This window comes from Bufo gargarizans, chromosome 1 (genome assembly GCF_014858855.1).
Source record: "Bufo gargarizans isolate SCDJY-AF-19 chromosome 1, ASM1485885v1, whole genome shotgun sequence".
Lineage (NCBI taxonomy): Eukaryota > Metazoa > Chordata > Amphibia > Anura > Bufonidae > Bufo > Bufo gargarizans.
Window position 1 is genome coordinate 147,357,552 of NC_058080.1, and position 12,491 is coordinate 147,370,042.

The 12,491-nt window shown below is 40.3% G+C and overlaps 1 protein-coding gene across 2 annotated transcripts in view; it reads right to left on the bottom strand.

The window, feature by feature from the left end:
* The window catches only part of SGCZ (sarcoglycan zeta), a 1,451,138-nt gene that overhangs the window by 269,074 nt on the left and 1,169,573 nt on the right, over nucleotides 1-12,491 (bottom strand). For both annotated transcript variants that reach the window (XM_044295758.1, XM_044295685.1), the window contains one exon: nucleotides 4,092-4,193. In XM_044295758.1, the coding sequence (XP_044151693.1) occupies nucleotides 4,092-4,193 (102 nt within the window). The remainder of the gene's footprint in view (nucleotides 1-4,091; nucleotides 4,194-12,491) is intronic.

Sequence of the window (12,491 nt, forward strand, 5' to 3'; positions counted from 1 at the left end):
TTTTACAGATGCGGGAGATGCTCAGGGTGTAAAAATTCAACATTCCCGAGAAAGACCACTAGGGTTCAATCTACTCAGAACCAATTCACCATGGACATTAGGGGTTTCTTAACGTGTGATTCCTCCAGTGTTGTCTACCTTTTCCAGTGCCCCTGCCAGAAACAATATATTGGCAGAACGAAGAGACCCCTGAGGGTCAGAATCACAGAACATCTAAACAACATCAGGAAGGGATATGAAAACCATTCCCTATCGAACCATTTTAAAATGGCACATAATAGTGACCCCAGGGGCTTCTCATTCGTGGCCCTGGAGAAGGTGGACATACACTGGAGGGGAGGGAATCACATTATGAGAATGTCACGGGCAGAGTCCAGGAGAATATACGATTTTGGGAGTCTTCTCCCTGCAGGACTAAATTCAGACCTAGAAATTTTTGGTTTTATATAAAATACAGATACATCAGATCTGAACATATGGTGATAAACAGGGGAACTATATAGTAATATCTAGAAGTGAGATAGAGAGGACGATCTACGACATATAGATGGGGTCTCGAGGAGACACTTCAGATATTTTCAAAGACAAAAACCCTCTGTTCAAGATGCCCCTCTATAAAGGTCCCTCCATGAAAATGCAGGATTACACCATATAGTTATGAATGAATGCGTAGATAGAAGATAGCACTATGTGAAACCTGCCTCCCCATAAAAATGTAGAATCACCTCATACAGCTGTAAACAAAGACATACATGAGAAATCTGTCTTGAATAGAATGAGATTCTAATACTGTAGGATGAACAAAAAAGAAACAACAATATATTGAAAATAGTAATGGGAAAGCAAGGACAGACAGACAATCTCTTGCTAATAGAAATATACCTATGTGCAAAAATATTTTTCTATATTGCATTCTTGTATTTTCTTTTTTATGTTACAATTTTTATATCACATTTTATATGATACTATATGTTTTATTTTATATTGTATAATATTGATACCATTCGAAAAGTAGCTGATGCATAAAAGCTTTAATGATGGTGAACAACTGAGGAAATGACAGAATTACAGAGAAAAAGACAAACCAATTGTGAACTAGACTTCACAGCGATAACAAGTGTGATCAATCAAGCAATTAAGAGGAGAGTATAAGAACCAAGAAACCACAACTCACAGGCGACCCACTGATGAAGAGATAGTATCTCGAAACGCGTCTGGGTGTTACCTGTGAGACAGTGCATGGCCATGTACAGAAGGATTGACAACTGATAATCTCAAATAAAGACAGAAAGAACTCCAGCGAACTCACATACACGGAACACCGTATTGGGATTCACGAAAGAATTACCCGACACAAGACTCTCGCGAGACTAAAAGCGAGACTTCAGTAGAGCCGGAAGTAATAGAAACATACCGGAGAAAGGTGGAAGCGTGGGACGCCACGCTAACAACCGACTACGGGACGCACATAGTGAACCCATACGGAACGCAGTGAGTAATACATACAACTGATAGAAATATACGTGGAGCGACGCTATATCTCTGTGCTTACACAGGTGGGACTTTAAAAACTCTACCGAACTGCTGACTTTGCTTGGGTGATACACCCGGAGCCTTAAGAAAACTGCGCTAGAGGACTGATGCATTATACAATGCGAGCTGTTGCTTGAAAGCTATACTATATATCTGTCGCAGGGACTATCTATATAACCATCTGCTTGTAACTGTCAATTTGTAAGGAGCCATACAAATAGCCCCACAAATAGGTCGCTCGACCATAGACGGCTGCGATTCACTAGTCCCATTAAACAAGCGGGATACGGATGCAGCGACATATGGTATAGCGAACCTACAGGGCAGTTTTAATAACGATTCTTCCTCACTGAAAGCCTCCAATTGAATGTGTGCAGCAGTTATTATTTTTAAGTTTTTTATATATTTTTTAGAAGTGCACAAAAAACATACTATTTAATAAAGTTTTATAAGTTAAAACAATCCCACGTGTGTTCCGACTGTTTGAGTGCCGGTTCCATTCAACATTTATTGATACTGTTAAATGTTTTATTTACATTCACTGTCCAGTCAAGGCACATACATAGAGTTGTGTGCACTTACTTTGTCATATGAAATCAATTCAGAGGATGATTGGAACAAATAAAAACATTTTATACAGTATGAACTGTGAGTAGAAGCCTCCAGAATCACATATCAGGGAACATATGTTATATAACAAAGGAACAGCTACAGTATAGTTAGAGATGATTGAATCAATTCTGAACAAATCTAATTTATCAATTTCACAAAAATTATGTTTCCAGACAAAGCTGAAGTCTTGGTGATTCGAATGAGACAAATCATGCAAAACAACTCCATCCATTTTACATATCAAATTCAGTTGGGGAAAAAAGTAAAGAATATGAAGATGGAGGATCGCATGACCCCGGGTGGCACCCTGGCCAGCCGGCTTGCCCATAATGCCCTGCAGTCAGCCTCACAGCCAATCACGGGGGACAATATTGGCTTGTCTATTAGATGCAATATGAGGTCCCATGCAGAGACACCATCCCAAACTCAGCTACTGATGTCATAGTATGTATCTGTCACAGACGTGGCAATTAGATACAAGACAGTCAGGATCTTACAGGGACAGTGTTAGTGTTGAAAGACATAGTTTAGCACTAGGGATAGGATAGGGTAAGGTAGTGGATAAGGTAGTTTATTGTGTGTGTTACACAGCTTTAGCTGTTCACATATACAGTATACAGGCTATATTGCACTACACATCACGGAACAGTACTCCTTTTTCAAGTACAGAATACAGCAAACAGTCCAATTAATATTAAAGGGGAAAAAATCTACTATCTGATGATATTTTAAGCATCATAGTTGCATTGAATACTGTGCAGTGCCTCTTTAGTTTTTTTCAAAAAACCTTTGCTAAGTTCCATTTTCTAGCATCACTGTCTTCCACCATCTATTTTGCTGTGCATGTTGTGCAATTTCTCAATTTTTCCCAAAAACCTGCTGGAAAGCTTCTCCGGTTAATATGTGTACAATAAGCATATTTTACTACTGTGTCACCTGTGGGGGCATATTTTGGATGCAGAAATTGTGCACTCCCCCCCCCAAAAAAAATAAATAAAAAATTGTTGCAAATCCTGTACAGTTAATATATTTTACTACTGTGTCACCTGTGGGGGCATATTTTGGATGCAGAAATTGTGCACTTTCCCCCCCCAAAAAAATAAATTGTTGCAAATCGTGTACATTTAAGTATATTTTCCAAAATCTCTGGCAGCGTTTTAACTTTTCCTTAAATTCTATATTATACAAAGGTTAGTGTTTTAAAAATAACAATAAGGAGATAGAATATTTATTTTACTCACTTTTATAGCGCTGGCAAACGTTAACATCACATTGTCCCCAATAGGGCTCACAATCTAAGATCCCTATCATTATGTATTTGGAGTGTGGGAGGACACCAGAGTACCCAGAGATAACCCACACAAACTCAGGGAGAACATACATATTCCATGCAGATATTGTCCTTGGTCGAACTTAGGAACTCAGTGCTGCAAGGCACCAGTGCTAACCACTGAGCCCCTGTCAGGTCTTCATAGCATATACTTCTTGTCATAGAGCAGAATTCACTTCCTCTATGAAGGTCTATGAGATTTATATTTAGGCTTTCATAGACTTGCACTGAGAAGATCATATGACCAAACAAGGGACCCGAGAGATTCTATTGCAAAGAGTAAGCACTGTTGTGACTAAATTCATCATGCTTTAGTTTATAAAATGCTGTACTAATAGGAAAAAGATTAAAAGTATAGTCTGAGTGTTGCTTCAATGACTTCATATCTTTAACAGCAAGAATTTTATATTAAATCAATCCCAACTGGTCCCTCTTCTTAACAGAAACAATAATATATAAACAAAATAAAACAATTGTGATTAACAAAATATGTCATGTCTAAAAAAAATAACCCACATTCTCCCCACTGCATGTGTTTGCCACTTTAATGTCTGCATAATAAATAGTCAATCATAAAATTATACAGGAAAATAAATATATCAAGACTGGAACGTACCTTTCTAGACTGTATTTCTTTCACATACAATGGAAGAAGAAATTCAGATACACCTTCCAGTCGTATTCCTTTCTTGGTAATTCTTAAATTTCCCATGCCATCCTGTAGAGGTAAAAATACATTTTAATATTTTTGACTGTTACAGATTTTAGCACAGTATGTACCGTATTTTTCACCGTATAAGACACACTTTTTCCCCCCCAAAAGTGGGGGGGAAATAGCAGTGCGTCTTATACGGCGAATGTAGCCGATTTTGCCTAGTTTTCAATGATACACCCGCGATGCCGTGCGGTGGGTGTATCAGCTGTGAGGGAGGAGGGGCTGGGGGCGGGATCTGCATTTATAATGACAGCGGGGCCCGTGCAGTGACTATTCTACTAAACGGGCCCCGCTTACTGTATAATCATATCCCTAATAGTTAATTGTTGTATGCATGTAAAAGCATAATGAGCGATAATGATGAGCGCTGTCTATTACTTACAATTAGAAGCGCTCGCCGTTCGGAGCAGAGAGGAGGGAGGAGGCAGGCCGGGAGGATGGGCGCTGGCAGTGTGAGTCATACGTCACGCGCCTGCGCCGCCCACTTTATGAATGAAGCAGGTGGCGTGGGTGCATGACGGATGACTCACGTTGCCAGCGCCTGGTGTGTCCTCCCGGCCTGCCTCCTCCCTCCTCTGCTCCGAACGGCGAGCGCTTCTAATTGTAAGTAATACACAGCGCTCATCATTATCGCTCATTATGCTTTTACATGCACACAACAATTAACTATTAGGGATATGATTATACAGTAAGCGGGGCCCGTGTAGTAGAATACAGTCACTGCACGGGCCCCGCTGTCATTATAAATGCAGATGCGACCCCCACCCCCATTATAAAAGCAAATGCGACCCCCACACTTATGGAGGGGATCTGTGGATGACACATAGCATAAGATGTTATATATGTGTCATCCATAGATCCCCCCCATAACTGTCATACACAGATCCTCATAACAGTGCCATCCAGAAAGGATCCCCCATAAGTGTCACCCACAGATCCCCCATAACAGTGCGTCACTCACATATCCCCCATAACAGTGCGTCACCCACAGATCCCCCATAACTGTGCGTCATCCACAGATCCCCCATAACAGTGCGTCACTCACAGATCCCCCATTACAGTGCGTCACCCAGAGATCCCCCATAACAGTGCGTCACCCACAGATCCCCCATAACAGTGCGTCACCCACAGATCCCCCATAACAGTGCGTCACCCACAGATCCCCCATAACAGTGCGTCACCCACAGATCCCCCAGAACAGTGCGTCACCCACAGATCCCCCATAACAGTGCATCACCCACAGACCACAATTAGTTCAAAAGCGCACCCTTTGGTTCAAAATATTTTTTTTCTTATTTTCCTCCCCAAAAACCTAGGTGCGTCTTATACGCCGGTGCGTCTTATACGGCGAAAAATACGGTATGCCAATAAACAAAGACATATCAATATTTTCTGCAAAAATTTGCAAAGATTTCCTGATATTATAATGTTATTCTAGTGGAAGGAAATAGAAGTTTAGCACAGATTTGGCAAGAACTTTATATGCAGTATATATATATTATATATACAAAAATATACACAAATTCCTAGGGATCGATTTATTCATCTCTGTACGCCAGAATACTGGCATCACAAAAGTCACAAACACATACATCCTGCTTGTTCAAAATTTTGTAACTGCATTTTTTTTTAGCCCACATATCACTTTTTTCAAGAAATGCATGGAGCAAACTGGGGATAGAGCATTTTGGGCAAGATAATACATTTGCGGCCTTTGCTGCTTTTCTGACAGTCCAATACAAGCGTTAGATACTGCTGTTATATTCTGGTATTAAAAAAATCACCCATTTTGGGCAAAATAATACATTTAAAACTATCTCACACTATTCAAATACCCTGGTAGACGTTCCTAAATACTTATATTATCACAGCCTGATGAATGTATAAAAAGAAAAAAAGAGAAAACTTTATTAAAGTCTGTTTAAAAGGGGGGCAAAAGGCCTATATGTCACAGTCTGTGACCACCAGGCAACCAGACTTGAGGAGTGCAGAAAGGGACTAACGAATAACCCTCTGCACTATTACAAGTCTGGACTAGATTCCTGACTTGCTAGCAAGTAGCTGCTAATAGACTGCAAGCAGGATAACAGGACATGGTCCAAACACAAAGAGCTGTGTCCTGAAAATTAACATCAGCTCTACGCGTTTCCACGTGACATATGTTCGCCACTTATCTTCAGGAGCTTAATAAGAAAGTGCCTATATCAAGACAAGTGTCCTGCACTGTTGTGTGCTAGGGCTCCGATGCTATGATGGCCGTACGTGGCCGAAAAAACGCATACTCCATATGGCAGAAGCCCCGTCTACTGGGAAAGGTGTGCCAGTATCTACACCAATCAGATCTAGGGGCGCATTCCAAATCACGCCCTCTGACCGGCGAGTACAGCAATGAATCCTTAACCTTCCCGGGCGCGATTTATGGGAGAATCCAAGTCGCGGCCCATATCCATCACCTGATTCAGAGCTGGTCTGTTGGCAGGGACCCACCATAGGGATCCTTTAAGGAGCTAAGTCGCGGTGCCTCCATCTCCATCCTGGTATGCAGCACTAACGGAGAGGGGCATCCCCATTAAACACAAACATTGAAGTATTACTGCACCCCCTTGCAAATCAGCCAAGCAGTCAGAGCCCCAAATCATGCAGCAGTCTCTTCTGCTTTTTGATGACTCTGCTAGCAGAGTTACCTAGGGCCATCCACCTAGCCCTGCCCCAGAAGTGGAAGAGATTGAGTGCACCGATACCCAACCACTTATGTTTCAGGATGAGTACATGGGGAGACCACCGCAGCACGTCTCGGATGATGACGAAACACAGGTGCCAACTGCTGCGGCTTTCTAGACCCCACTAGGTACTAGACCCCACATGGAATTAAGGTAATGCGAGTGACCTGTCTAGTTTGGAGGAAGAGGCGGTGGTCGTACAGAGACACCAGCACAGCAAAAGAAGAAGCATCTGTTACATTCTTGGGTGACATTTTACAATTTTTGCCGTGAATAAACCCCTGCTCTGCATAGGCGACGGGGACCTAAATTTAAAAAAAATTGTCTGTTGAATTGGTGGGTGACATGAACACAGTTTTGCCGTGAATAAACCCCTGCTCTGCATAGTTGGCAGGAACTGAAATAAAAAAAAATCATCAAATCATTACATTTCTAAAATTTGTCTTCAATTGACGCGCGTCCCCTCCATTCATTTGATCCTTCCTCTTTAATAACTTGTCCCACATTTCAGCCATTGACCTCCCTTGGATGTGGTATCCCTTTCTGACGCTACCTCTCCGGTGTGGAACACTGATTCCCCGCTACCCGTGAACACCAAGGTAGGAGAAGATATTCAATTGGATCATGGACATCACGGGGACATGCTATTAGGCAGGTTATCTAGAGTCAACAAAGTGGCAGCAGGGCCTCTTCTGTCTAACGTTTCCAGATCCAAAATACCCCAGTGACATTCCATGAAATTTTTTATTAATCATTCCAATACCAGGGCATCTAAGAGTCCTGTATTGTTATTTATCATCACTACCTCCCCGAGTTGGGAGTGGGTAATTGCCGTGCGCCGCCTCCTTTACTTGGAAGCTTCTGCTTCAATAATTTGTCCCGCATTTCCGCTCGATCACATTTAATTTCATTCATTGACCTCCCTTGGATGTGTTATCCCTTTCTCAGCGTCCCTCTCCGGCCTGGAACCCTGATTTCCCACTACCCGTGATCAAGAAAAGAACATCAAAAGTTGATAGACAAGATATCCAATTGGATCGCGGACATCACGGGGACGTGCGACATGGTGGAGCAGTATGTGTGCACACGCCTGCATGTACTGACTGATGGGTCTGCCCCCTTCACCTTTTAAGTCTCAAAATTGTGCACATGGCCTGAGCTTACCCTTTACACCTTGGAGGTGCTGGCCTGCTCTGCAGCCAGTATATTGTCTGAACGTTTGTTTAGCACGGCAGGCGGGAGTTATCAAAGAGAAGCATAACCGCCTGTCCACAGCCAATGTGGACAAGATCACGTTCATTATAATGAAGGCAGGGATCCCACAGGACTTGTCCGTACCTTGTGCAGGATAGACATGTATACCGGCCTCACCCAGTCATTGTTGTACTCCAGCGCACTTTCTCTTTGTTTTATTTTTTATATTTCCCAATGTTTTGGGGTCTACCCTAATTTAAACAAAAAATAAACAAATAAATAAAACTAAAAACCAGTGTTGGCTACCTCCTCCTCCTCCACCACCGCTTCCACCTACACAGCCACATCCACCACCTCCTTAACCTCCTACTTCATATGGACCTCCTCTTCCTATATCAAGATTATAATTTTTTATTTTTACATATTTTATGTTATTTGAAGTAATTTCCCTATCCACATTTGTTCGCAGAGCACTTGCCATGCTCTTAACCTTTAAAAAATGCACACAAAAAATGTACAGATCTGTTTTTCCGGATGACACCGGAGAGACAGATCCGGTTTTGCAATGCATTTGTCAGACAGATCAGCATCTGTTTGCGTCTGGATTGCCGGATCCGGCAGACAGTGTCGGAATCCTCTGCCGCAAGTGTGAAAGTACCCTAAGTTATGAAAAATTTGATTTGGCTGCTTTGCCAAACTTCACAAAGAAATTTGATTTATGACGAATTACTGTATCACAAATTGCATTCCTTTGTAAGTAGGGGGCGCAATGACAGGGAATGGCATTTGCACCGCCCCCCATTATTGAACCCCTCAGAGGTCTCGTTTGTTGATGATAGCGGCTTCTGATGTTAAAATGGAGGCCTTTCATGGGTTAATCAGGGTTAAATAAAATACATACTTACATACTCACCTTATCCATTTGCTCATGGAGAGGCTGTTGCGGCCATCTTAATTGAAGAAACCGCACAAAATCTCCCACTGGGTGATGTGTGACGTCTCTATCTCACCACACTGGCCGGGCATGTTGACATCACCCTATGCAAGATTTTGCAAGGGTTCTTCAGTCAAGAATGCTGCGACTGCCTCTCCTTAAGCAAATGGATGAGATGAGTATGTTTTTTTTTTTTGCTTTCATTTGAGGAAAAATAGATTAGTTACCACGAAGCGTGAGGAAATTTGGCTTTGCGGCAAATCAAATTTTTCCAGAAATTCATATCTAAGTCAATTTATTTGGCTTCAATTCGCTCAACTCTATTCATCAGTACTTTCTTTACAGCTTCTTGAGGTTCTGACCCTGTAAGCAACTTATGCCATCATACATCAGGCTGGGAAATTTTATGATTTCAAGCTATTTATGGATCTGAATATCTTTATATGAAAGATTACACTCCAAAAGCACTTTGCTTTGTCCTCAATGAGAGCACTTTTACAATGTAACAACCCTGCAGACTATATCCACACATCATCCTTGTATTAAACTCGGGCCTGAAACTCAAGTCAGTATATAACCATATTTATCAAAGGGGCAGTCACCAATTTTACACTTCAGATATATCAAAAGGGGTGTGTTCTTTGCAGATAATCTCACAAGCTGAACAAATTGAAGAACAACAACAAAATAGTCATAAGAAATGCAATAAGGGTGGGGGCATTGTACTTCAAGATAGGGATGTCTATATTGAAAAGAAGCAAATTGAAATCTAAATTACAAAGAATATTACAAAATTTTAACAGCTAATCCATTATCCAAACATGTTGTACTAGAGAACTACTGACTCTATTGCACAGAGCTAAAAAGGTGTTAAAATTGACAAAGAAAGAGAAAGAATACATTTGCAGCATCCTGCTCCAGTGTCTCAGTACACTGCAAAGCGCAAAAGAGAGGGTTAACAAAATGTATATGCTTTCATATGTATATTGCCTTTACTGTATATATTTGCACAAATATATTTTTTCCTTTTTCCACTAATACACGCAAAAAAAGGCTTCAAAACAGATAACTGCACCGCTGAGCAGCAAATATATTTTACTTTGCCACTAATACATGGCAAAAAGGCTGTAATTTTCGCACTTCACCACACAACGGATAATAAGGCCTTTTTTTTTCTCACTAATACAAGCGAAAAAATGCTTTAGAACATATAACTGCACCACACAAGGGCAAATAAAATGTAGAAATATTTCATTGTAATAACACATGGTAATGCCTGTATTAGAGATGAGTGAATCAAAGCTGATGTAGTGGAATTAATTCCGAATTTCAGGAAAAACTCAATTAGCAACTAATGCTAATTTTGTTGCGCTTCATGTTTTTTCCTAAAATGGTGGCTACATGTGTGAGGACATGGGGCAAGGAACTCTGTTAGGAGGGATGACCCATAATGCCATGCATGCAGCCAATCACCAGCCAGCCCTATGATGTCACAGCCCTATAAATACAGTGGCCATCTTGGATTCAGACATTTTCCATAATTCTGAGTGCAGGGACAAAAAATATATATATATATTTATAAGTGCAAGGAAAGGATAGGGAAGGAATCATTTTACAGCATCTTAGTGCAGGAAGAGACGTCAGAAGGCGCTAGGGACAGTGCTAGAAAAGTGATTTACAAGTGCAGGGAAAGATTATTTGGGGATCTAAATAGCCATTATACAGCTCTGTCATTCCAGCAATTTGGGGTGCAAGTGATATGTTCGAAAAAATGTCTTTAATAGCTTAAATCTGTGGAAAAAGAAAAATATATACACAGTTCACTGTTGCAGTTATTTGCAGTAAAAGGATTTAATGGCCTATTTCAGTACAAAAATAAAAATATATAAACATTTCACTGTTGCAGTTATTTGTGGTGAAAGTGTTTAGCGGCCTATTTTAGTACAACAATAAAAATATATTCTCAGTTCACTTCTGCAGTTATATGTGTTGAAAGCGTTTAGTGGCCTATTTCAGTACAAAAAGAAAAATATATACGCATTTCACTGTTGCAGTTATTTGTGGTAAAAGAGTTTAGTGGCCTATTTCAGTACAAAAAGAAAAATATATTCTTCGCTTTTAGGGGTGTTTTAATTTGCTTTTAATTTATTTAGTTTAGCTAAAAGAATGTCAGACAGAGAAGTGCCAGGCTATGCACAGAGGAGGGAAAGAACTATTGGCGTTCAAAGGAGCAGTAGAGGTAGACATCAGAAAATTAACTATTAGAAATAAGAATAAGCATAACCTAACTAGGGAGGGAACACAAGCATTGAAAGATCTTCAGCAAAACCAGCAAATTACTATTTACCCCGCTGACAAAAGTGAGGCAATAGTAATTATGAATACGGACCAATATAATGAAGAGTGTATCAGACAGTGTATTGTCCGATAAGGAGACTTATCATGTACTAGAAGGAGACCCTATAAAAAAATACGAGAGGGAATTGAAAAATATATGTGGAATGGCTAAAGAAAAAGGTATTATAAATAAAACAGAATATGATTTTATAATGGGCACTCCAAAAAAACTGCCAGTGTTTTATTGTGTTCCAAAGGTACACAAGGATCCAATAAAACAGTCAGGAAGGCCGATAGTCTAGGGAACATGTTCACTAACATCGAACCTATCACAATACCTGGACTATGTTTTACAACCATATGTAAAGGAAACTCCATCATACCTAAAAGACACCACAATGGTAGTTGAAATATTTGAGAAATTAGCAAATCGACCAAATTGGATTATGGCAACACTGGATGTAAGCTCATTGTATACGTGCATCAATCATAAACAGAGCATACAAGCAGTATCAAAAATAATTTCACAAAAAAAAATCTAAAAATGGAACTACAATATATATTGGACAGCATTGAGTGTGTTTTAACGCATATTTTTTTTTTATTTTGGATCTAGGTATTATGTACATAAGACCGGTACCACCATGGGCACCAGATTCGTCCCCCAGCAACGCCAATTTATTCATGGCAGCTAGGAAACAGGATGTAATAACACCAAAGCTGGGGTTGAGTGTGGTGTTCTGGAGGTGGTACATAGATGATATTGTTATGATTTGGAGGTACTCATATGAGGAACTAATAAAATTCATAGAAGATCTTAATGATAATCAGGTAAATCTGAAGGTCACATCAAATATAAATAAACAAGTGATACAATTTTTGTACCTCAATATAGAGGTCAAAGAATCTAAGTTCATATGTAGTATCCACCAAAAAACGGTAGCGAAAAATGGCTTCATAATGAATACCAGTTGCCACCTGCCACGCTGGTTATTGCACGTACCCTTCAGTCAGTTCCAATGACTCAAGAGAAACTGCACACAAGAGGATCAATTTGAAAGAGAGGGAGAGTTTATGAAAAAACAATTACTTGAGAAACAATATACACCATCATTA